Source organism: Camelus ferus, chromosome 14 (genome assembly GCF_009834535.1).
Source record: "Camelus ferus isolate YT-003-E chromosome 14, BCGSAC_Cfer_1.0, whole genome shotgun sequence".
NCBI classification, from domain to species: Eukaryota; Metazoa; Chordata; class Mammalia; order Artiodactyla; family Camelidae; genus Camelus; species Camelus ferus.
This window is the reverse complement of record NC_045709.1, coordinates 7,156,594-7,184,093: the sequence shown is the minus strand read 5'-3', so window position 1 is coordinate 7,184,093 and position 27,500 is coordinate 7,156,594. Positions and strand designations below refer to the sequence as shown.

The 27,500-nt window shown below is 36.1% G+C and overlaps 1 protein-coding gene across 10 annotated transcripts in view; it reads left to right on the top strand.

Annotated features, from left to right (window-relative positions):
- Positions 1-27,500, top strand: part of ZC3H13 (zinc finger CCCH-type containing 13) — a 93,799-nt gene that overhangs the window by 51,775 nt on the left and 14,524 nt on the right. For 6 of the 10 annotated variants that reach the window (XM_032496138.1, XM_032496131.1, XM_032496128.1 and 3 more), the window contains 9 exons: positions 4,255-4,565; positions 7,112-7,576; positions 13,190-13,381; positions 17,438-17,521; positions 17,875-18,400; positions 21,751-21,854; positions 22,205-23,386; positions 24,079-24,591; positions 27,042-27,194. In XM_032496138.1, the coding sequence (XP_032352029.1) occupies positions 4,255-4,565; positions 7,112-7,576; positions 13,190-13,381; positions 17,438-17,521; positions 17,875-18,400; positions 21,751-21,854; positions 22,205-23,386; positions 24,079-24,591; positions 27,042-27,194 (3,530 nt within the window). The remainder of the gene's footprint in view (positions 1-4,254; positions 4,566-7,111; positions 7,577-13,189; positions 13,382-17,437; positions 17,522-17,874; positions 18,401-21,750; positions 21,855-22,204; positions 23,387-24,078; positions 24,592-27,041; positions 27,195-27,500) is intronic. The other 4 variants (XM_032496133.1, XM_032496132.1, XM_032496136.1 and 1 more) reach the window with 4 other exon arrangements.

Below are 27,500 nucleotides of genomic sequence, written 5' to 3'. Positions count from 1 at the left end.
TCAAGGCAGACTGATTTTCAGTCCTCTCTGTCTCAGATATTCTGAGTGTGAAGTGTGTATCATGTGTTACATTTTACCACTGAAAATAGAGTTGATTTTGATAGTGTCCATACCCGATTAGTTTTTTTAAAGTATGTTTTTTGCGTGATGATTTTAAAGGTTGAATTACAAATGTTATATTATGTAAGCGTATTTTCATATTTGAGAAATAGAAACCGTTTATCGAGAGAAAAATTGGTGTTACAAATTTTAAGAAAGTCCAGGGTAAACTTAATGATCTATAGGTGAAATTACTTGCATCTTGAATGAAAGGATCTTCGATTTTAAATTTCTTAACTTTTCATATTTCTTTCCAAAGTGAAATATACTCTGAATATTCTCATTCCACATCATATCCTAATTATGGCAGCATTAAAAAGCTTTTGATTGGAATCAAGTCAGGCTAAAGATCAGTTTTCCCTATGTTTTATAAATCACAGTGCCCTTGCTGACAGTATACAGATTTCTGTTTTAAGGTATTGAGGCTTCTCTTTGTGCAATAAGCTTTCCTTTGTTATTTGTTTTCCTTTAAAAAATTTATTTTTATTGAAGTATAGTCAGTTTAAAATGTAGCATCAATTTCTGGTGTACAACATAATGTTTCAGTCATACATATACATACATATACATACATATATTCCTTTTCATATTCTTTTTCATTATAGGTTACTACAAGATATTAAATATAGTTTCCTATGCTATACAGTAGAAACTTGTTGTTTATCCATTTTATATATAGTAGTTAATGTCTGCAGATTTCGAACTCCCAATTTATCCCTTCCCACTCCCCCCCTCCGCCCCCCTGGTAACTGTCAGTTTGTTTTCTATGTCTGTGAGTCTGTTTCTGTTTTGTAAATAAATTCATTTGTGTTTTTGTTCTTGTTTTTTTTAGATTTTACATGTAAGTGATATCATATGGTATTTTTCTTTTTGTTTCTGGGTTATTTCACTTAGAATGACAGTCTCCAGGTCCATCCATGTTGTTGCAAATGGCATTATTTTATTCTTTTTTATGGCTGAGTAGTATTCCATTGTATAAATACACCACAACTTCTTTATCCAGTCTTCTGTCGATGGACATTTAGGTTGTTTCCATGTCTTGGCTCTTGTAAATAGTGCAGCCATGAACATTGGGATACTTGTATCTTTTTGAATTAAAGTTCCCTCCAGATATATGCCCAGGAATGGGACTGCTGGATCACATGGTAAGTCTATTTTTAGTTTTTTTAAGGAATCTCCATACTGTTTTCCATAATGGCTGCACCAAACTATATTCCCACCAACATTCCCTTTTCTTCACATCCTCTCCAGAATTTATCATTTGTGGACTTTTAAATGACTTTTTGTTCTTTATTTGAATTCTGAATGTCAACTCTTTTTTCCCCTCAGATAGGAAACCAGCTAATTTTAGAGCATAAGACTAGTTAATCTGAAATTACTGCTATTCTAAGTAGAAATGTATTTTAATGTATCTCTGCAATAGTCTAGAAGCCTAAGTAATTTGGGTCAGATTTCAGGACAGTTTAATTATTTAGAGTCACACCTTCTATATGTGCAAGTGAATGTAGGTCTGGATCCAGTTAGGCTTACGTCCGTAATTTGATCTGTCTTGTTTTGGTAACAGATTCTCTTTCTCTTTTCACTATTCTGCAGTCTTTAGACTTTTAAAAGGATTGTAACAGAAGAAAATGTAAAGATGCTGTCTTCCTTAGTCAACTTGGACTGCTACTACAGAATATCATAGACTAGGTTGTTTAAATAACAGACATTTATTTCTCACAGGTCTAGCGCCTGGGAAGCCCAGGGTCAAGGAGCCAGCAGATTTGGTTCCTGGTGAGGGTTCCCTTCTTGATTCATAGATGGCTGTCTTCCCACTGTGTCCTCTTAGAGGTGAGAGCTCTGGTCTCTTCCTCTTCCTGTAAGGACACTAATCCCATGATGGCAGCCCCACCCTCAAGACTTCACCTAAACCTAATTGAGCCCATAGGCCCCACCTTCAGACAGCCAGCGCCTCAACATATAAATTTGAGGGGACACAAACATCCATCCAGTAACAGATAATTAAATTAGCAATTAAACTTTTAATTTTTTTCCTTGAAGGATAGGTAGGAAGAAAAATATGGTTAAAATGCTGAAAATACAACTTGACAACACGTTGAAGCTCTGGCTTTAATATGATAATTTGGTTATCTAAGCTTGAACTGAAGTTTTTCTTCCATGCTATAGACACCAAATTTGAATAGATATGTGATTGGACTGTAATGTGTTTTTTAAAGATAGTATTATGAACTATTTTATTTAAGTTTTGTGAACAGATTACCAAAGGGTATTGTAAACATTCTTGAAACAATTTTGAGTATATCCCAGAAATAAACTCAAAACTAACCACATGTCAGTTCAGTGGAGAGCAACATTCTTTATTTTATAAATTTAGGTATTCCAACTTGACTAGAACCTAGTGAAATTAAAATGGGAAATCACCAAACAATAGTCAGATTAGAATTAGAATTTCTCAATCTTGTAATGATTTTTCTGTTCAGTGATTTGAATAGCCATTGATCATAAATGGTTTTCAAATTTAAGTAAGACTCATTGAGCATTTCTGCTCATATCTGTAAGTCAGTAAATTTCAACTTGAAGTCAAGTTATAGTGGTTTATGTCTTTTTTTTTTTTAATATGAGAAGGGAATAACAGTTTTTATTAAAAGCATGAAGGTTTTGTGGAATCACAGATAACTAGAATGTTTAGGTAAATGTGGTGTTCTAGTTAGCTGGCTTTTATTTTTACTGTTATCCAAAAGGTGTTTTCATTTACTTGCTTAATTTCTTGTTTTGCAAAATTCTTTCCAGTATAGTTGGATCCCTTTCCTGATAGTAACATGTGTTTTATAGATTTAAAACTTTTACTGTTAGAAGTTCTAAGGCATCATTTATAAGCAGCATAGTTCAGGGCAGTGGTTCTCAACCAGCTTTGATTTCACCTCCCTGGGGACATTTGGAAATACCTAGAGTAATTTTTTATTGTCATGAATGGGGGCGGGAGGGAGATGGTACTAGCTGCTAGTGGGGAGAGGCCAGGAGTGCTGCTTAACACCCTACAATGTGCAGGGCCACCCCCACCACAAAAGATTCATGAATACAAAATGTCAGTAGTGCCAAGACTGAGAAATCCTGGCTTGGGATTAATAATGATTTTGCCAAAATTGCAGATCTTAAAAGACATTTATCAGAGGCACTGAAGACAATTCTAAAATACTTTGACAGGAACTCAGAATTTTTTTTGAACATCTAGCCCTCGAAATGATTGCTTTGAGAAATACGATACTTACCTGAGTGTGATGTCTGGAATGTTTTTTAAACAATAGTCCTGTTTCTTTTTAGTTATTGCACAAATGTGTGTATTCTAGCTCTCCATCACACACACCTTTTGCATGTTCACTATAGACAGAGCCAGGATATAACAGATTGTAGGAGTGATTCAGATGTGCTTCATGAGGTTGTCAGTTATTTGGCAGCAGTGAAAGAAGGTGATTTTAAGGGAGTAGAGGAAGCCTTAGTTAAACCAAAGCTTATGAACTAAATCTCAGTTTGTGCTGCCCAAGCAAGAGTAAAGGCAGTTTATTTAAGATAAACACAGTATAGACAGTATGTCCTTTTCTTAGCCCTAGCGTTCTTCCCCCATCCTAAATTTCGACCCAGGCAGTGCAGACTTTAGGTTCGGCTTAACTGGTGATTGCTTTTCCCTCCTCCCACAGCCCTGATTTACAAGGTTCATTATAGCCACTTTCTATTTAGAGTGGACTGGAAGTACTTTCTCGTTAGCTCTTGGTGTGTTCCCTTCCCCAAGTACCTATTCACACTGTCAGCCATGATCTCTGGTAAGAGTGAGTTCCTGACTTTATATGAGAGTAAGACCATTTGTGCTCAGGGAGAATGTCACCTGGAAAAGGAAGCGTGCCTTGGAGCCAAAGCTCAGGAGAAGGGCCAGGTATGTCTCATGTCTCATCCAGAACTGGTGCGTCAAGCTAACTTAAAAATCAACGTATAAAAGATTTTACATCATTGCGAATTAAAACTTATCCTGGAATTATTATTCACACTTTTAGCGTTAACTTTTACATTCATTTTTTTGTTTTGTTTTTAAAGGAGGTTTTCGTTTGGCTAGAAATGAAGGTTCTTGAACACATTTGTTTAAATTGTTGTTTTTCTTCATAGGTCTACTTCCCCAGCAGGACCGCACCATTCTCCTATATCTTCTAGACATCACTCATCTTCCTCACAATCAGGATCATCCATTCAGAGACATTCTCCTTCTCCTCGCCGAAAAAGAACTCCTTCACCGTCTTACCAAAGGACGATAACTCCACCTTTACGCCGCTCTGCTTCTCCCTACCCTTCACATTCTCTGTCTTCTCCTCAGAGAAAGCAAAGTCCCCCAAGACATCGCTCTCCAATGAGAGAGAAAGGGAGGCACGATCACGAACGGACTTCACAGTCTCATGATCGGCGCCATGAAAGGAGGGAGGGTAAGTACTGTACTTTATTGTGACTTTTTTTAGAATTCTTTAAGTGGGTATTTTCTTTATTAAAAAATTGGACATTGAGGTTTATTGTTAGAATAAGGGTAGAAGAGAACTGTGTTATATTAAGTCTTCTGTATCATGTGTATGAGATTTCTTGAGGGCAATAGGAGGTGCTTAACATGGAAATGTAAGCTGCTAAATATATGTAAGTATTTGTATACTAAGTTGGTGCTTTCTTTAGTTATGATGTTTTACTTGAGTACTCTCAAGTCCTAGAAATTTGGGGCTGTCTGATTCTTAGAGTCACGCTAATTGCTTAGCTCATTCTTTGAAAACAATAGAGATGCAGGAAAGAAGAGCAGCAAACCATGGGGGCAGAGTGTGAGTGCGTCAGAAATGTTTCGACAAGAGGTGAGGGCTGGGGTAATCTTCAGAAGGTCAGTACGAACTAAGTGATCAGTTTTCCAGGTGTAACTCAGTAAAGAAGTAAGTAAAGCAGTGTTTCTTCCTAGCTCCCTGAGAATTAAGGGAACTCTGGAATTGCTACTCCCTGTTCAACCTGAGATGCTATTATTACTTGGAGATACCATCTAATAGTTCTCATCTCTTTCTGTACTTCTCTAAGCTTCTTGCTCTTGTTTATATAAGTTAACAAGTTTTTTTCCTAACTCCTCCTAAGTTAGCTTTTGAACATAATGAGTACTCAGGAAATACTTATTTGCAACAACACTTCTGTTTAATATGCATTTTTAAAGCCTCTGTGGGTATAGTACAGCCATCTCTTATGAAACATGTTGAACTTAGTTATTCTCTTCCAATCAATAGTGCAAGCAGTAATTAATCAAGTTATTTTATTCAAGAAATGATGGATGCATAGGTAGAGACTGGAGAGAGCACCTGTTCTAGAGAATTATTTTATGTACATGATTTCGGAATCAGATCAGCACAGCAGTATTTATGGAACATTGGTAAGATGGGAAAATTCTCTCAACTATTTATTAACTAGAATTGACTAGGATTATAGTATACATTTAGTGACTGCTTATTGAATGAATACTCTTTACTATTTCAGAACATAATTATTAATGATGGGGAAATTTAGTATGCAGTCGAGTCTTGTAGGAATTCTTTTTTGTGGTAAGAGGGGCTTATGTTATAGGAAGAATCCTTTTAATAATAAACAGATTTGGCTCTTCCTTCCTGGATATTATTTATTTACTGTGTTTAGGTTCTTTGTAAGGAAGATGTTTCTTTAATCATACAAGACATGCAGTAGGTGTTTATTCCTCTCTATTTCGATGTCTTTTTTTTGAAATAAGAATAATTTTAGTGGAAGGATGGGAAGGTAGGTAAAGAAGAAGGTATAGTAACTAGATGTATTTGTAAAGGTAGCAGGGAGCATCATAAAAAAAGAGTCTGGCACTAAGTGAACAAATTTCTAGGCACAGTTGACATTGGAGGAGGACTAGAAGTGATAGATATGCACAAAAAGAGATGGAGACTTGTCACATTCCTGCCTAGTGCTATAGGCAAGGTTATTGGCAGGGGAGATAAATTATTGATGAGAATCTAGGGGGTCTTGTGGATACTATATAGAGAAAGTCTGTGGACCTAGCCACTGGGGACAAAGAGAAAAGGGGGTAAGTTTATAATGCAGTTGCTAAAATGGCTTCAGACCTCAGGGCAATTCCAGAGTGTAAGAGCAAATTATGAAGGAGTCTGATAAAAAGTATATGATTTGCTCTTTGAGGGTCTCTTGTTAATTCTTTGACTTCATATCAGATTATGCTGTAATCAATCTGTACTCTTCTAGGTATATCTAAAGAATAAGTTGTAATCTTTGCAAATTTCCATGATGTATGGGGCTGACTAAACCATCTAAGCTCTGGGTTTCTGTTTCTTCATTTATACAATGACAGAATTGTATTAAATAATCATTGAGGGTCATTCCAGCTTTTTAAAAACTGAAATTATTTTATTTTTCTATGACAGATTAGAAAATGCATTACGTAGAGAAAAACTTTAGAGTCAGTATGATTCTATTAAACAGCTCAAAAAAAAAAAAAAGAGAGTGTATAACAGCATCTCTTTGTCAGCCATCTTACTAACTGTAGGCTACTCCCAAGTGCTTAAGTACATTTGAAGTGGTCATGGGTGGCCGATACGTGGTAGAGATGACTAAAGTCACTGTGTGCCTCTGGGTGTAAAAGTGATCTCTAAAAAGTAAGCCATCATTGATAGGAAATCAATGTACTTATTTCAGTTATTTAAGATCTATAAGTATGGGTAAGTTGTGGTGGGGAAGACATGTTCAGAAGTTTATTCAACCAAGAACATAGTTGTCCAGGTGTTAATAAAATTACCTTTGGAATTTTAGCTTATGGATGGTTTTAATTTTCTTACTTGTTCATGTTTTCTCCTTTTATTTTTTGCAAAGAACACGAATTACCATCGTAATAAAAATTTTAAAGCTCCGTACTAAATACATTGCCTAGTTTCCTAAAATTTTGTGAAAGGAATTTCGGTGTATTTCTAAAATTGCATTACAGAGACTAGAGGCAAAAGGGATAGAGAAAAGGACACAAGAGAAGAACGAGAGTATGAACAGGATCAGAGCTCTTCTAGAGACCACAGAGATGACAGAGAACCTCGAGATGGGCGGGATCGGAGAGACGCTAGAGATACTAGAGACCGACGGGAACTGAGAGACTCCAGAGACATTCGGGACTCCAGGGAGGTGAGAGACTATAGCAGAGAAAACAAAGAGAGCCGTGATCCCAGAGATTCTCGGTCTGCTCGTGATGCTCATGACTACAGGGAGCGTGAGAGCCGAGATGCTCATCGAAAGGAGGATGCCTATCAGGAAGAATCCCGAAGTTATGGCAGAAACCATTTGAGAGAAGAAAGTTCTCGCACTGAAATGAGGAATGATTCCAGAAATGAGTCTCGAAGTGAAATTAGGAATGACCGGATGGGCCGAAGTAGGGGGAGAGGTCCAGAGTTGCCTGAAAAGGGTAAGGTTTTTGACTTGACAGTAAACTGCATCTTGTATGTTCATATAGAAATTATTAAATCTCCTAAGATTTATTTTCCAAAAATATTATTTCTCACATTCATTATCATTTTGTCAAAGTAATTTTCAATTAATTGAATTTGTGATCTTCCCTATAAATTCTGAATAGGAATTAATAGCTTAAGTAGCAGAAGATAAATGGGGCCTGACGTAGACCCCCTGGTTTAATTATGTCCAGTCATGCCTACCATCTTGATTAATGTGGAACACTAAGAAAATGCTATCAGGCAAAAAAGGAGCATCAAAAAGAAGTAATTTCTAATAAACAGATACATACCTATGATAAAATTATCATTAAAATGGGGTTAAGATGGTGGCCTTTCAAAATTGGTAGTGTCAGAAATGACTGATTTGTGTATCCTTCAGTATTTGTGCTTGCTTCAGAACCACCTCAAAACATCACATATCAGGATCTTGAGCCGTTTTTCTTCCCCTAAAGAGCATTTGCCATCACCATCATCAATAACTACCTGCCTAAATGTACTTGACTGTCTCCAAACTGCCTGGACTGAATTGGCTTTGACCTCTCTTTTCTTCTACCCACCTCGTTCCCCTCCCCCAAAACACTGCTGCAGAATTCTGATCACTCTTACTCCTTCCATAGGCCTTTTGGTTTATCCTGGTCAGTATTACACTTTCACAGTAAGATGAAGGCCTCTCATCTTCTACTTCTAATTGTCTTGGCTTTTCTTGGCCCTTTCCTTTCTCATATATATTTTTTAAATGAGGGTGTTTCTTTTTAATTTCATGAAAAACTGTTGGATTTTTATTTCAAATACATTAAATTTATTGATTTATAATTTTTTCTACTAAGGTCTTAATACATGTTTTATTCCTGGGTATCCTCTATTTTTGTTGCCATTGTAAATGGTACTTTAAAAAGATTTCTCTTTCTTTAATAATGCATTCTCATGATTCAAAATTCAAAGCTACAAAAGGGTGTATGGTGAAAACCTTCCTCCCTACCTTGGCCAGGTTCTCTCTTTTGCCAATTTTGTATATATCCATCTGAAAAATACTCTACACAATCAGATGTGTATGTCTATATATTTTCTCCTCTGTTTTACAAGTATAATTTAGAATTATTTTTTATTTAAGAAAAGAACTGTATACTCTATACCCTGCTGTTTTCACTTAAAAAGTATCTTGGAGATCGTTTCGTATCAATCAGCTTGGTAAACAGCCAGTTCCTTCTTTCCGCATGTAGTGTCTATTATAGGATATACCATATACTACATTGATGAATGTTTAAGTGTTCCAATCTTTTTTTTTTTTTTTTTTTTTGCTTTTGAATAGCACTTAAATGAGTAACTGTGTACAGGTGCACTACATGATATAGTTTAAAGCCTTTTATTTTCTGATGCTAGTGCTGGTGTATGGAAATGGTAGTTGATATTTTTATATTAATCTTACACTGTGCTGTTGCTGTATTTTCTTAGTAAATCTAATTAGATTCTTTCAAACATTTATGTCTGGAAACAGATTTGGCTCTTCCTTTCTGAATATAATTTATTTTCTGGTCAATAGTCTGTTGAGCATCTCTTCAGTATCCTGTTGACTACAAGTGATGTAATGGGCTTCTTTGTTTTGTTTCAGATTTTAAAGAGTTATTGCTGGCATTTCACCATTGAACATGGTGTTTGTAGATTTTTAGCAGATGCTTTTTATTATGTTAAGGATGTCTTTTAATTTTCCAAACTTAGCTGACAGCTTCTATCATGCCTGTTTGTCTGTATCTTGAGAAGATCATATAGTCATCTAGTCAGTCTCTTTTACTTTGCTACTTAAGTTAAAATACTTTTTAAAATTTAGAACTATCCTTGCATTTCTAAGATAAATGCACCTTTTAAGTTCTAGAATAGATTTGTTAAAATTTAATTTTGAATTAAGCATTTGTTTTTAAGTGTAATTGGCATATAATCAGTGGTATGATGGTAGATATTTAACAACTACCTCTTCAGAGGGTAAAAAAAAAAAAAAAAAAAAGCCCCGGCTTGTAGCTAATACCAGTTTCCATGGTATAAATTCCTCCTGCCATAACAGATTTTGAGCTACTAAACAACATCACTCAGTGTGGAGATGGGAGAGATGGGCACAGTTGGCTCTTTGGAGCCAGTGTGAGTCAGTCCAGCATACCACTGCGTAGCTTTTATTGTTTTATATTGTCTTTGTTTGGTTTGGGGACCTAAGTTATACTAGCCATATAAAATGTGTTGGAAAGTGTTGCTTCTTTTTTCCTCTTCTCTGGAACAATTTATGTATATATGATTAGTTATCTGTTCTTTGACAATTTGATAATATTTGTCTGTTCTAAACACTTTCTGAATTTTAATATGATTTCTTCTTTGATTCATGAGTTGTATAGAAATAGGATTTTAATTTTCCAATCATGCTTTTTAAAATAACTCCCCTCCCCCAATTTTAATTGTTGTCAGAGAAGACTGAGGTCAGTTTTTTGGCATTTGTATTTGTTAAGACTTATTTTGTGGTTCATCAGTCAGTTTTCATGTGTTCTGCCTATGCTTTTTATGGTTGCAACATGTATATAGTATGTCTAAGGTCAAGTCTGTTAGCCATGCTTTCAAATCTACATTTAATTTTTTTTCTGGTCTGCTTTTTCTATCATAACAGAGATGTGAGTTAAATCTTCCACTGTCATCTTGAATTTATTGATTTTTGTGTAATTTGATCAAATTTTTACTTTGAATATTTTGAGGCTCTACTAGTAGATACATATAAGACAAATTACTCCTTTTGTCATTACAGAATGAGCCTCTTTACCTCCAAATGGTGTCTTTTTGACTAAAAAAATGATCCCACTCACAGATTTCTTTTGGTTAGTATTGTACAATGTATCTTTTTCCATCCTTTCAACCTTTCTGCATCTTTTTGTTTTAAACGTGACTCTAAAGAGCATATAGTTAGACATATGTAGACATATGTTGAATCTTCTCATTGAATCTTCCTTGATTTTTAACTTTCCTTTCAGATTTTCCTCTCTTTATCTCTTTCATTTCCTGAGTTGTAGCCTTAGATGTAATTTTTTACTGATTTTCTCTTGGCAGCATCTATTCTGACATTTAAGCTTTTCATTCAGATTTTCCTCTCTTCATCTCTTTCATTTCCTGAGTTGTAGCCTTAGATGTAATTTTTTACTAATTTTCTCTTGGCAGCATCTATTCTGACATTTACACTTTTCATTCCTAGATGTAATATGTTGCCCATTTGTGGTCTTTTTAAAAGAGTTTTAAATTTCTTCTTTTTGATCTTTAATTATTAAAATAATTCTTTACAGGCATTTTGATTATTAAAATGCCCCTGTTAAAGTTTAGAATTATGCTATAATTCTTTCAGGGCTTAGTCTAGTATGTGTAAGGCACATTTATGTGTATATGTATGTGTGTAGCTCTGTGCATTTTTTAAACCACTTTATTGAGGTATGGTTGACACACAAAACTGCACACAGTTGATGTATTTAACTTGAGCTGAGAGATTAGTATACACCCTTGAAACTACCACCACAGTCTATGCCATTAACATGCAAAAGTTTCCTCTCACTCTCTTAATTATTTATCCGTGTGTATGTGATAAGAATGCTTTTTTTTTAACTTTTTCATTGATTTATAATCATTTTACAATGTTGTGTCAAATTCCAGTGTTCAGCACAATTTTTCAGTTATTCATGGACATATACACACTCATTGTCACATTTTTTTCTCTGTGAGTTATCATAACATTTTGTGTATATTTCCCTGTGCTATACAGTGTAGTCTATTCTACAATTTTGCAATCCCAGTCTATCCCTTCCCACCCTCCACCCACCTGGTAACCACAAGTCTGTATTCTCTGTCTGTGAGTCTATTTCTGTCCTTTATTTACGCTTTGTTTTTGTTTGTTTGTTTGTTTTTGTTTTTGTTTTGTTTTTTAGATTCCACATATGAGCGATCTCACATTGTATTTTTCTTTCTCTTTCTGGCTTACTTCACTTAGAATGACATTCTCCAGGAGCATCCATGTTGCTGCAAATGGCATTATGTTGTCGGTGATAAGAATGCTTTTAACATAAGATCTACCCTCTTACCAAATTTTTTAGTTTCCAATACAGTATTTTTAAGTATAGACACTGTGTTGTACAGTAGATCTCTAGGACTGAACTCATCTTGTGCAACTGAAACTGTGTACTCTTTGACTAACACCTCCCTGTTTCCCTCTTTCCTTGACCCCTTGGCAACACCATTCTACTCTCTGCTTCTATAAGTTTGACTATTTTAGATTGCACGTGTAAGTGGTATCCTGTAGTATTTGTCTTCTGTCTGCCTTTTCTCATTCATTTAGCATAGTGTCTTCCAGTTTCACACATGTTGTTGAAAATGGCAGGATTTCCTTCTTTTTAAAGGCTGAATAATCCATTACACACACACACACACACACATATTTTTTAATCACGCTTTTCCCCCACTCATCTATCATTGGGCAGTATGTTGCTTCTGTGTCTTAGCTATTATGAATAATGCTGCAGTGAACATAGGAGTGCAGATATCTCTTTCAGATCTTGATTTCAATTCCTCTGGCTATATACCCAGAAGTAAGATTGCTGGATCATACAGTAGTTCTAATTTTAATTTTTTGAGGAACCTCCGTGCTGTTTTCCATAGTGGCTGTGTAGTCTTGTGTTACCATCACCACAATCAGGATACTCAGTTCTACCATCACAGGACTCCCTGTGTAAAGTTACGGCCACTCCTAAATCCTCTCCCCATTTTTTTTTTCCCTCTAAATCCTCTCCCCATTCTTGATCCCTGGCGACCACTAATATGTCCTTCATCTTATAATTGTTATCTCATAAATGTTACATAAATGGAATCTTGCTATATGTATCCTGTTGAGATTCACTCAGCATAATTTCCTTGAGATTCATCCAAGTTGTCGCATCTCAGTACTTTGTTCCTTGTGCTATTCTGTGGGCAAGATAAACTGTTTAGCCATTCACCCACTGAAGAACATTTGGGCACTTTCCAGTTTTCAGCTATAACAAATAAAGCTACTATAAACATTCATTTCCCAATTTTCTAATGAAAATTTTCAGGTACCACCTCATGTAAACACAGTACCTTAGTCCAGTTTTGGAATGTTTTTACTATAGACTGAAGTCAATGCAATATATCCATATACATATGTTATATTATTTTTATATTTCTTTGGTTTAGATAAGAATCAATAGTTTTAATTTTTTTGTTTTTTTGTTTTTTGTATTAATTAAAATGAGTCTGTTTGCTTTGTGATCCCATTATATGTCCTTTTTTATAGATAGGGAAACTGGGACTTAGCTTACTTACCTGAGTCAGTCATCAAACACTGGGTGTTTGGATCCAGTACTTACTCTTTTCAACAGTGATTACTGCACTTTCAAATACCAAAAAAACCAAAACAAAAACCCAAAACCAAAGAAACCCCACACATCTTTATATATTTTTTGGGAGGAAAGATTGTGACTGACAAAACTTGTTGAATAAAGTGTATGTGTTAAATATTTGTGTGAATATCCTTTGTTTAGGAAGTCGAGGCACAAGAGGTTCTCAAATTGATAGTCACGGTAGTAGTGGCAACTATCATGACAGCTGGGAAACTCGAAGTAGCTATCCTGAAAGAGACAGATATCCTGAAAGAGACAACAGAGATCAAGCAAGAGATTCTTCTTTTGAGAGAAGACATGGAGAGAGAGACCGTCGTGACAACAGAGAGAGAGGTTTGTCAAATGGAGTATTATTAAATAATGACCAACATTGATTGGGAGAGGTTTTTTTTTTTTAAACCAGTATCGATTTACTTTTTAATATAAAAATATTTTAAGATATTTTACTTTCTGATCCATTTAAAATATTATGTTTATTCATATAATCTTCCTATTCAACTTAGCTTAGGAGAGATTATGTAAATAGCTAGCTACCGGTATCTACTTAGCAACAGAGCAGGTGCTGATTTAGTAGGTACTTGCATACTCCAAGAATTGAGGTGCCTGCGGTATGTCTCTCACCTTAACCAAGTAGCTGACAACCTTTCAAAGAATATAGATGCTTGGGTGACATTTCAAGTACTTCTGATTCAGGAGATACTTAAAGTTTCTCATTTGAGTGTCCTGGCCACTGGCTCGCTAGCTGTGATAAAGTCTTGTAAGGACTGCCAGGGTAGAACAAGAAAAAACTGATGATGATAGGGCTGGGGGTTGTTTGGTGAAATATTTTATTCATGCTTCTTCCTGAGAATATGTAACACTTGGTTTTGCTAGTTTTATATTCTTGAATATCTTAAGCTAAAAATTTTGTTACTCTACTAGATGATCTCTTAAAGCAGTTTTGAAGCAGGATTACTAGAAGGCATTTAAGAAGGGTTATAAGCTTTCTTTAACAAGCTTATGTGTCTGTACATATTCATGACCTTATAAAAGTCTTACTTACTTTTGCTAGTTACTAAAGTAAGGTTTGCTATAATGCTGAGGTTAATACAGTATGAAACTTAAATGGAGTAAGGAATTGAATATTGATGCTTCACAGTAGGCTGAATTGAATCAAAGAGGTAAAATTTACCTTAATACGGGTAGTAATGAGAGGAGAACAAAATCTCTAAGACATGATGTGCTTTTGGGCATGTAGATGGGATCAGAGACATAGATAAGAGTTGGCTGAGTTCAGTTTGTTAGGGTAAGTGTAATGCATTTGAGTTGGAAGATGTGTATGGTTTCCTTAGTTACAAATGACGCTGGAGTTGATGTGTTCTGTGATGATATCTGAAATTATTCTTCCCTAACCCTGATTCACCAATCTTTACTCTCTCTAATCTAACACTGTCCTGGTAATGCATTTTTTAATTTATTTTTTTCCCCTTAGTTTCTTAGTTTCATATCCTAGCTCAGGTTTTTCTCATCTCATGCCTGAATTCAGTGTAACATTTGGTTTCAGTTTTACTTAAGTTCAACCAGGTATTGAGTTACTAAGAAGAACTTTGATAGTTGCTTTGTATTCTTGGACTTAATATTGTAAAGAATATTAAGAATATTAAGTCAGAAGATACGTATTTTTTAAATCTTTTTATCTTTCAATATCCCTGTGAGTATAGATATGATAAAAGAATCCATGTTTCATATTTTAAGAGATTTGGGCTAAGAGAAGAGTAATGATTTTTCCAATATTACAGAGAATTAAGTTCTAAAGCTAAAATTCAAGCTCAGTTCCTCTGACTACAAGTCCTATTCTCTTTCTATTTTATTTTACTATAACTACTTAAGTAAACATCAGTTGTATGATTGAAATAGAAAAACATTTTTGATAATGATGTATTCTAAAAATGTTTATCGAGTACCCATGCACTTTGTAAGTTTTTTTGGAGTATGACTGTTCTTGTGCTTGTAGAACTTTATAAAGGGGGAGATATACCCCCTCAAAAACGAAATGGTTATTGGGTGCTATCAAGTAAACATACAAGGGATCCAACTAGAAATAAAGGACAAGAAAAGGACCTACCTCATCTATGCAGAGGCATAAATGCAGGGGAAGAAGTTTGCAAGTATTGAGGGTAAAAATATCCCATGCAGAAGAAAGAGTATTTGCCAATTCCATGAGATGGGAAATAGCCTAGAGTTTGAAAGAAGATCAGGATGACTAGAGTATGCTGAGCATAGGGAAATAGAGACTGAAGGTGGAGATGTGCTTAGGACCTTGTTTTTGCACTCAAGAATTTAAATCTTCCCTTTGGTTCTTACAGGCTAATTAGGGTACAAATAGGCAATTGAGGTATAAATACTACTAATAGGTAAAGTTCTGTGAGAAGATAAAGAGCAAACAGAATTCTGAGGTAGTCAACAAAAGCTTCTTAAAGAAGAGACATCTGAATTAGGGTCTGAAGGATAAATAGGGGTTGGCTAGAAAGAACCATGGAAGAAACACTTTGCAGGGAGAGGGTGCAGCATGTGCAGACACACAGGACTGAAAGAAACATGTTTTGGAGTAGTAAAGAATTACGAGGTTGGAATAGAGTATGCTATAATTGGTAGGGAAGGAAAGAAGCTAGGGAAAAGCATGGGCAAGAGACTGAAGGCCAGGTTGTAAATGGCCTAAGAAGTCAGGCTAAAATTTTTGGATTTAATTGCCTTTTCACTTCCCATAAGATAACTGCTTTTAATGAGCTTTTTTTAAGCAGCTGGATAAAAATAGAGTTTCCATCAAAAAAAAAAAAAAAAAAAAAAGCAGAGAGTCTGGGTAAAGATTGAAGACAAGGATACCAACCAGTCAGACTGTTGATTTGGGCATTTAAGAAGAGCTCATCAAAGTCTGAGTTAATCATGTTAACAGTAGGGATTGAGAGAAGAAATGGAATAATGAAATACTTTGAGAGTGAAATTGATGGTACTTGAATATGATGAGACTTAGATAACTCAGATTTCCAGCTTTCATGAATGGGTATGTCATTCATTAAAACAAGGAAATACATGAAAAGAAGCGTATCTTTGAAGAACACATTTTAGGGGAAAGAAAGGGAAGATATTTTAGATGTATTAAGGTAGTATTCTTATATCCTTTCCATTTTCTTTAAAGTAGGAACCCAGTCCCAACCTTGACATTGGGAAAGTAGTTTTTATTTGTCACACACAAAGAAAGAGTGCCTCAGTAGTCTCTTCCCGGACATTGCTGTAATCAGAAATTTCAAGTATAAATTGCTATGGTTGCAGTATTGAATTTGCTTCAGGTTGTTGTGTAATTGTTATGACATTAGTATGACCCCCAAGCCAGGAATTCAGACAGTGTAAGACATGAGTTTATAGCATTCCAGGAATCCAAAGAATAGTACCATAGAACCATTTTAAACTTAGGTTGGTTTCAGCAAAAGTAAAATAGAGTTTACAAGAACTGACTTCTAGTCCTGATGTCCTGATGTGTCTACCAACTCTGTGACTTTGACAAGTCAGCTTCTGGACCATAAATTCTGTGTTTTTAAGAAGAAAAGGGGACATGGGGCTTGCAATGTTTAGTTTTATTTTAGCTTTAAAATTCTATGAACTTTTGTATCTTGATCTATAACCTCTACAGAGTAAATGTGGATAATTATCTTTTTCTTCTGTGATAAGAAAGGTAATTCAAATTGCTGTATTGAATCCTTCCCTGGAAATATCCTTAAAATTATTCTGCTGAATAAGTTAATGTTAGAGATTCCACTTACAAACCTGTTGGCCATATTGTAGTCTGACTTTTATGACTAACCAATAAACATTACTATGTAGTATGAAAATAAAAAGATCATAGTAGCCTAGATCCTAGCACTATGAGCTACTTTTAGAAATGGCTATGTCTGTGGAAAAGTTCATGCCATTTTCTTAGACATTTTTTGATCCCAGGCTAATTTCTTGCTCAACTGGGCATATTGGGCAGCATGCAGTTTCTGTTTATATGATTCATGTATTTAAAAAAATATATACATATATATGATGAGATTATCATTTAACATTTTAAGAAAACAGCTCTTCTTCTGATAATCAGCTATATATAATTACATAAAAATTTTAATTTATTAGTTGTTAGTTATAAATACATACCACTAATAGGAAACACTTTACATTTGATTATTTCAAGATTGCTAATCATCAGTACCCTCAGTATTCTAGTTTATGATACATTGATATTGCAGCAACAAATATTAATAGATGTTTTGTTCTACTATATATTCCTCACATAGTAGCTGCACTTTGATGTGTATATATTGCGGCCTGAAACTAGAGGTGTGACTTACGAGGGAAATTTTTTTTTTCCTTCAGCTCCTATGTTCTACACCTCCTGCTGCCCCTATCCTTTGCCACCAGTGTTCTCAGGTCCTGCTGGGGGGACAGAGAAGATCAGAGGTGAAGGGTAGAGATGGCAGAAAGTGGGGTTGGAGCAGTGGGCTGGAGGTAGGGTAGGGAGCATGCAGAGAAAGATCAAAGGTGGATCAGCGGGAGGTGGGAGGTGGGGTTGATGGGAAGCAGAAAACATAGTAGTTAGAGGGCAAATCAAAATTACCTTTAAGAAAAAAATACTATTAAACATCTAGTGGTGATTATTTGGATGATTATAAAGTAAAAGTAAATACAGTACCTGATTTATATTTGTTGCTAGTGTGACCCTATACACAGATAACATTTAAGATTTGCCATACTGTCTTACCAATAGGTTATCTATCAAATTAATCACTGACAAAACTTGATTTTCATTGTAGATCAAAGACCAAGCTCACCAATTCGACATCAGGGGAGGAATGACGAGCTTGAGCGTGATGAAAGAAGAGAGGAACGAAGAGTAGACAGAGTGGAGGACAGGAGAGACGAAAGGGCGCGGGAGAGAGATCGGGAGCGGGAACGGGAGCGAGAGCGAGAGAGGGAACGCGAGCGGGAGAGAGAGAAGGAGAGAGAGCTGGAGAGAGAGCGCGCCAGGGAGCGGGAGAGAGAGCGGGAGAGAGAGAAAGAGAGAGACCGGGAGAGGGAGAGAGATCGCGACCACGATCGAGAGAGGGAAAGAGAGAGGGAGCGAGACAGGGAAAAAGAGCGGGAGCGAGAGCGAGAAGAGCGGGAGCGGGAGCGGGAGCGAGAGCGGGAACGAGAAAGGGCAAGAGAAAGGGATAAAGAACGCGAGCGCCAGAGGGACTGGGAAGACAAAGACAAGGGACGAGATGACCGCAGAGAAAAGCGGGAAGATATCCGAGAAGACCGGAATCCAAGAGATGGACACGAGGAGAGGAAGTCAAAGTAAGAGTGATGCTGAACCAGGTTTTTACAGATACTTCAGTGAGGAATTCAGACAGTTCCATTTAATGCTTCTCAGCGTGCCCCTCATAGCCTGCTAATTCTTGTTCCTCTGTAGTTTCCTGTGTTTCAGTCTTATGTGTTTAAACTCTTTTGAATTGTCTAGGAAAAAAAATAAGTTTTCTCATTCTACTTTCTGTATCCAAGGGATAACGTTAATAATTCTTGTTCACTGTTTGATTACAGTCATTTTTGATGGCACACTGGTTCATTTGCCTACTATAGACTTCTTTTTAACAAGAGTCCAACCTAAAAGTGGTGGAATCATTGGATTTATATCCCATCATATCCATTTTATAACTAGTTAATAGAGTTGGCTTATCACCAGGAGATAATGCTTGTGCTATTCTTGATAATCCTTCATGAGTTTTGTGTACTTAGAAGTCTGAGGTGACTACCCCCAGGCTGCAGAAGCATTCACAGTGTCTTAGAACTGAGGAAATTCCTGTAACCACTGCCTAGCCAGAAGAAGATGAGAGAGAGAGGAAGCATCTCTTGGGCGGTAGAGTTGTAGTAGGTTACTGGAATCAAAAGATGTGTTTTTACTATCCGATATATATAAGGGTGTTTTCTCTTTTCTTTTCTCTCTCATCTCCCCTTTTTTAAAATACCCCCCAAAATATATTTGTTCAGGTATCTGTGAAGTCCAGGGTTAGTTTTTTGTTTGTTTGTTTTATTGAAGTATAGTCAGTTACAATGTGTCAACTTCTGGTGTACAGCTTAATGTCGCAGTCATGATTAGTTTTTATTTGTTCTGATGCAACTGTATCCAGCTTCTCAAACAAAGCATCAAGAATGATATCTCTCCACTATTTTCTTCTGTATTAGTTTTAGACTCAGGAAGGTTTTCTCCAAATGATGGCTAAGATGGCCCCAGAGTTAAACGTATCAGCTCAGCATCCCTCCTTGTGCTGGCACTCTTGTTAGTTGAGAAATAGACAAGGGAGCAAAGCCAATCACCTTAGCCATGAGAATTCTGGGCTCTGACTGGTCATCTTGAGGTTTTATAGACACAAACCCAAACTTATTGGAATTAAGTGCTTTTTTTTAAAAAAAAAAAACCAACTGGAATAAAGTGTATAGTTAAGTTTATTAAAACAAACTGGAAATAATTTATTTATCTTTTAATTTCTTTGCCCTTACCTCCAGCTCATTTGCCTCATGATGAATACAGCTCTCTGCTTTAGGCTTTTTTCATTTCTATTATGGATTATGGTTATAGACAAACAACCTAGCATAGAAGTGGAGGCTTCTTTCATCAGGTCTTGCCTTCCCGTCAGTCTGAAGCCAAGGTTTTCTGTAGTTCACTCTCTGGCTTCCCTCTCCCCACGTTTAAAAAAAAAAAAATCTTACATTAACATAAAATTCAGATATTACCTTTAACACATATAGGCACATAATACATACTATTTCTCTTTCCTTGTGTGACCTCTTTAGCTGTCTTCTAAGATTAAAAGTCTTAAATCTTTGTTATTTATTTACTATTCAGTCCTGTGCTTTTATATTTTCTGTGCATCTGATCTCAGTTTACCATAGCCAAAGTTTTTTTGGTTTTTTCACAGCTAGACATTCTAAGCATTGACAAGGGCCCAAGAAACTTAAAAGTCAACAGTTCTATAAAATAACCAGTTGTTTGAGATTAATTATATGAGATTAATATCTTGATGTTTTTATCAATCGTATTGTCATCTTAGTAGCCGGATTTATACAGTACTTTTGTTTTTAACCACTGTTACGTAGAAGGTTTGCTGAATTGCCATAGTATTTATTTTACTGTAATTTTGTTTCTGAAGATACTTCCTTGAAATTAAATTTCTTCTTTGCATGTTTTAAATTTTTTTGTGTTATCAGTTATCTCTTGCTGTGTATCAAACCGCACAAGAAGTTAGAAATTTAAAACCACCACCATTTATTTGATCATGATTATGTGGGTTAGCATTTTGGCTGGGCTCAGCAGAGTGGGTCTTCTCCTGGTCTCACTTGGCATCACTTTTGCTCCTCCAGTCAATCTGGCAGTTCAGCTGGGTCTGAATGACCCAAAATAGCCTCACTCACATGTCAGGCAATTGGTGCTGGCTGTTGCTTAGGACTTCTTATTTTCTCTTCCACTTGACTTCACATCCTCCAGTAGTATAAATTCTGCTTTTGTGTATAATAGTAGAAACACACCAAGAAGGCAAAAGCAGAAACTTTAAGGCTTCTTGAGTCCTAAATCTCTAGACTTAGACAGTGTCATTTTCACCACATCCTCTTGTCAAGTCACTGGGCCAACCCAGATTCAGAGAGTGGGGAAACATATGGCCTAATGATGGCAGGAGCTTTGGATAAGGAATTGCACAAGCTTGGGCCTGTGAGTTGTCATACTACACCTGGGGCCTCCTTCTTTTCCACCTGGTTGCTCATCTACATAAAAGAGTGGTCAAAGAAATTCTTGTGCTCCTGTGCTGCAGTGTTTCTCAGCTTTTGGCCGTAGTATTCAACAAACAACGTGAGTTTAAAAAAAAAAAAAGTGGTCAAGATTTAATGAAAATATATAAGTAAACACTAGAATAACTTAACTACCTAGAGATATACGTTAGTCATTTAAAGTTTAACTGAAGAACAAGAAATAAAGTGAACGTATGAATTATTTTGTCACCAAACAGGTGTGTTAGTTCTAAGAGGTAAGAAGGAACCAGTTTTTACAGTGTACCCACAGCGTGACTGGCCCTGGGCTTATGGCATAACTAGTTTATTCCTCACTGCAGTTTTATGTGATGGACTCTCATTTTTTCCCTTATTTTCAGATGGAAAAGGTAAGGTTCAGTGACTTCTAGGAACTTACCTAAGATTGCATAATAAGTAACATGACTATAAATTCAGCTCAAGTCTTTTTTTGACTCCAGAGCCAGTACTAGATTTTCTCATTTGGCTTTCCAGCATAAGGTATTTCTGCACCATAAAAAGGTAAAACTAATGAGTGAGTTTCGGTAGAGGGTGCATTGATTCCTCAGCTGTATGTTACCACTTTGCAGTAATTAAATCTGGCAAATCTCAGTTGAGTATTTCTACATGTATAATGAAAAAAGAACTATTGCCATGTATTTTAAGTCCACAGCTGTTAGTCTTAACAAATGAAGAATTTTATTAAAGATGCTGAATACCCTTTGTATGATATAAATAGTGCTGACAGTATTGCTATCCTACAATTATATATTCTAGTTACTATAAGTAAAGAAGTAATAGTAAAAATGTAGTAAATAAATCTATTTTTCATCCCCTGGAATTTTATAAACTACGTTTGTCTGATTTAGGAAGCGCTATAGAAATGAAGGGAGTCCTAGCCCTCGTCAGTCACCTAAGCGCCGGCGGGAACATTCCCCTGACAGTGACACTTACAACAGTGGAGATGACAAAAGTAAGCAGAATCTGTTTTCTGTGTTTCCATAGTCATACTCATTTGTAGCCATGACACCATTCTTTGACATCAGTAGGAAATGATGAGTTAAGGTTTAAAATTTTTTCTTGCTCCACTGCCTTTGAATACTTCCCATTGTCACTAAAGTGTATATTGAAAATACAGCCATTTTATCATAATGGCACTATTTCCTGCTATTTGTAGTAAAGCCATATTTTAATTTTTACTGAAATTACTGTTACTTTTAAAGTTTTAAAATGAAAAGTGAGAGACTGGTTTATTATTATTTATATGTAACATGCAATATGTTAGCATGGTGAAAGTGTGATTACTTTTATCTTTTTGAATAGATGAAAAACACAGACTCTTGAGCCAGGTTGTTCGACCTCACGAATCTCGTTCTCTTAGTCCATCACACCTTACAGAAGACAGGCAGGGAAGATGGAAAGAAGAAGATCGTAAACCAGAAAGAAAAGAAAGTTCAAGGCGCTATGAGGAGCAGGAGTTCAAAGAGAAAGTTTCTTCTGTAGACAAGCAGAGAGACCAGGCAGAAATCCCAGAGAGCTCAAGATCTCGTGTACAAGACATGATCGGACACCACCTGTCTGAAGACCGAGACACATCTGATCGAGCCCACGATGAAAACAAGAAAAAAGCAAAAATTCAAAAGAAACCTATTAAGAAAAAGAAAGAGGATGATATTGGAATAGAGAGGGGTAACACAGAGACAGCATCTGAAGATGGTCAAGTATTTTCACCAAAAAAAGGACAAAAGAAGAAAAGTGTTGAAAAAAAGCGTAAGAGATCCAGAGGGGATTCTGATATTTCTGATGAAGAAGCAGTCCAGCAGAGTAAGAAGAAAAGAGGCCCACGGACTCCCCCTATAACAACCAAAGAGGAACTGGTTGAAATTTCCAATGATAAGGATGGCACGCTAGAGGATCTTCAGAAAAAGGAAGACACAGCATTCAGTGACTGGTCTGATGAGGACGTGCCCGACCGTGCAGAGGTGACAGAACCAGAGCATGCTGCCACAACTGCTACTCCTGGAAGGACTCCTTCTCCATCTTCGCTTCCTCCTCCTCCTCCTCCAGCTTCTGCTTTGACTTCTGCTGCTATTGCTTCCACCAGCTTCACCTCTGCCACCACCATTTCCAGCTCTGCCACCTCTACCAACACCACCAATCCAACCAGTGAAGATTCACATAGGAAATGCCACAGAACACGAGTAGAAAAAGTAGAGGCACCTCATGTTACTATAGACGATGCGCCACATCGCAAGCCAGTGGATCAAAAGAGGAGTAGCAGCCTTGGCAGCAATCGGAGTAATCGTAGCCATACATCCGGCCGCCTACGCTCCCCATCCAATGATTCTGCACATCGGAGTGGAGATGACCAAAGCGGTCGAAAGCGAGTACTGCATAGTGGCTCAAGAGACAGAGAAAAAACGAAAAGTCTGGAAGTCACAGGAGAGAGGAAATCTAGGATTGACCAGCTAAAGCGTGGAGAACCCAGTCGAAGTACTTCTTCAGGTAATAAAATGAATTATAATCTAACCAGTGTTTCCTATGTTAGTGTATTTTATAGTTTACTGTTTTATATAAATTATAATTTTAAAGTAAATGCTAAATTGGTTACTTTATACACTGCCTTAAATTTCAAGGAACTTGAAGTAAAAGCTTAACCATCCCACCAAAGTGTTACGTGTTACATTAATATCAGTGTTATAGTAGAAGTACATTCAATGATGTCAGTCAGTTTAATATTAGGATTTTAGTAGAAACGCTGATTTTAGTAGAAACCCTGATGTCAATTGGTTTAATATCAAGATTTTAGTAGAAACACTTGGAATGCTTGGTGGAAACATTTATGTATTCAAGTCCTCTATTGATGCCTGAAATTTTAACCTTCCAGCTGTTCTTCCTGCAGCTGATGCTTTGTCTTTTGACCACAGAAAATAAGGTAGGGGGACAGGAAGAGATCAGATAATGAAATGATCAATTTTCTGTTACTGCTTAACCATTTTATGTACTTATTTCTTTGAAGATATTTTGTGGTTATAGTGGAAATAAACAAGGAAACATGCTTTTTACATGTTTTAATTAGCACTTTAATTGAGAAAGGGATGGATAAATTGTAAGTTTTAAAGGACCTTAAAATGAAGCATTTTATTTATTTTATCACATGTTAACTCTTTAGTATAAATATGGTATATTTATTTTAGATCGCCAGGATTCAAGAAGCCATAGTTCAAGAAGAAGTTCTCCTGAGTCAGATCGACAGGTCCATTCAAGGTCAGGGTCGTTTGATAGCAGAGATAGGCTTCAGGAGCGTGAACGTTATGAGCATGATAGAGAGCGGGAGAGAGAGAGGAGAGATGCAAGGCAGAGGGAGTGGGAGCGAGATGCCGATAAAGACTGGCCACGGAACAGGGACCGAGACCGACTACAGGAACGCGAGAGAGAACGAGACAAAAGAAGAGACTTGGACAGGGAAAGAGAGAGACTGATCTCTGACTCCATGGAAAGGGACAGGGACAGAGACCGAACTTTTGAGAGTTCTCAAATTGAGTCTGTAAAACGCAGTGAAGCAAAACTGGAGAATGAACATGAAAGAGACCTAGAAGGCACTTCCCGAGACTCTGTAGCTTTGGACAAGGAGAGAATGGATAAAGATTTAGGATCTGTGCAGGGATTTGAAGATACCAATAAAGCTGAAAGAACTGAGAGTGTGGAAGGTGAGTATCATGCTTTTTGTCTGTTACACTACTCCGTTCCTTTTCAGGTTTCACAGCTAACAAGTATTTCTGTTTTGAAAGGTCATCTGATACGCGTATTGACTCTATTGTTTTTTAGGGAAACTAGATTTTATAAGGAAAAGCCCTATGATACTTTAGAAGTGTGCTCCCCTCATTGGTACTATTAAGATAGACTTGGTTCAAATGTGCCTAAGTGGAATAAAAGATTACAGTCATCCCTCGGTCCCTCAGTATCTGTGGGGAATGGATTCCAGAGCCCTCCACAGATACTAAAACCTGAGGGTGCCAGGTCCCTTATTAAATGACTCCCTGCTCCTAGAAGGGGATCCTGAGAATTCCACATCAACCCTTTTGCCCGCTCAGAGCCAGCCTCAGCTGTGTGGAACATCTGCTCTCCACTCTTCACCCCGATATGCTCTGCAGACTGACTCGTGCCCCTGCATTCTCTGAATGGGCTACGTTCTCCAGCCTTCTCCGTGCCCTCTCTTCCCATTGCCTGATAGACCTTTTCCCTTTGTCTTCTCTTACTCAACCTGCGAGTGCCGTTATTATTTCCTCTATGAGCTGCCTTTGCTAAAGGTGCTTACTCTCAGATTGCCATAGCGGCTTGTTTATACATCTTTAATAGCATCCTTGCACTGTATTGTAATTATTTTCCCATGGTTTTCTCCCCACTGTACTGTACTTCTTTGTTAGGCATCATAGCTTTTCATTTCTTTACCATGGAGACTATAGCAGGGGCACAGTAATGGCTGATGGAAGGAGGTATGTTCTGCCTGTCCATACGTGCACCATACCTTATTCTTTGGTGAATTATAGCCCAGGTTAACAATAGTAATGGCCTCCCTGAGAATTCTCCTGGAAATTCTGCCTCCATGAACTGTCCAATTCTGATACCACTGTTGTTCTGACATAACCCCCAAGAAACTTCTGGGATATTACGTACATAAGCGGTAATATTTAATTATTCTTTTCATTTGATATATTATAGCTCTGGTCCCAGAATAAAATTCACATTCTTTTAAAACTATAAGCATCTTTGTATCTTTTGGTTATTTGATTAGATATATTCTAGTATGCCAATTGTTACATATTTTTTCTACTTGACAAAAACATTTCTACCCAAACATTTCTTCACATTCATTTTAATCTCAATTTTGAATTTAAATAGCATCAATTTGTGAGCCATAGTACTAATGGCAGTACAGTCTTGGGGTATAGTTGAATATAATGGAACTGATCATTATAATGATTCTCTCATGATTAGAGTCTGTGCCCTTCATCCCTAAAACATACTGTTCATTGGTTGTGATCACAGATAACATAGGGTAGAAATTTATGGGTGAATTTACCTATTGTGAAGTGAAAAATCTTATTCATAAAAGTAGGAAAATTAGTTTGATAAGGTTGAAAAATTAAAAATCCTATTGTTTGTATTTATGTTTAGATGTATATTTATATAATGAAGTTATTAAAATTGTTTACCTTAGAGGTGAATTGGTGGTATGAGATTATTACAGAATTTAATAGAGTAGAAAATTATTTGAATGACTAAAAATATCTCATAGTTTATTGTATTTTATTTGCTACAATTTATATGTATAGAGCATATGTTGCATTTTGAAAACTAGTGTTACAAACTCAGAAAAGTGTGTGGATAACACCTGATTAGAAATAGTGTAGTATGTGGTTTTATGATAGTTCAGATTCAAAACTAATTCACAAGGAAACAAAGCTTTAGCCGAGGTAGTTGAGAAAAACCAGTAAAGTAAGAAATGGAAGGTACACTAGTGGTTACTAACAGAAATACTTTAAAATTGTATGACAACTTTTTTTTTTGACAACATTCTTTTAAAACTTCCATTCATTAATTAAAAGAAAACATTGGAATAGGAAAGATAAATTGGGAGATGGGGGAAATAAATGGCATTTCTACATTTTTACTTCATTATGGAGTTCTTCATATCATGAATGAAGTATTAATGAACTAAGATTTAAAAGTTTCAAATAAATTTTACTAATTCGCTTATAAGTTCTTTAATGAGTTTATTTCAGTAAAGAAATTGATGCATCCTTTTGAAATAAGTAGATTTCTCTGGATTTACTTGAAGATTTATTATAAAAAATTAATACAACATAATCAACATTAACATGTTAGTGGTAGATTTTATTTCTCATATTTTAATTGTAATCTTATAACCTAGTTTGATATTGCTGTTCATATTGTGTTCTTGCCATTAAAACTAAACTAATCTTTAAGTTTTCTTTTGTAATTAGCAAGTGTTTTGAATAATTAGGAAATACAGTTTTCAAATAAAAAAATGCTTTTCAAATTTTTTTTAGTGTGCACAGCCTCTCCTCTTTGGATTCACTTAGCTGTGCCTTTTCCTTAACACTCTCTTTGAGCTGAAATTAATTTTTCTATTTAGTAGGAGATGATGAATCCAAGTTAGATGATGTGCATTCATTAGGATCTGGTGCTGGAGAAGGATATGAGCCAATCAGTGATGATGAACTAGATGAAATTCTGGCAGGTGATGCTGAAAAGAGGGAGGACCAACAGGATGAAGAGAAGATGCCAGGTAATCATTTGTAGAGGTAGCTGAACATAAGAATTAATTATGGTACTGATGTATTCTTTGTTTCCTTTCAGTTAGAATTTTCCCATTTATGTTTTAATTAACTTTGAAAGGCCAATAAAATGAAAATTAATATGCTCTGCTCATTTTTAAGTAGACATTGCCTGTAGATTTGAAAGGGCATTATTTAAAATATTAAAATTGTAAGATTTCCTTTCCAGAGTTTAAGATTCATTTTATATGACCTGGAATCTAACCAAACCCTGCTTGTCTAGCAGTGTTCTAGATGATCGGTGTATGATACAGAGC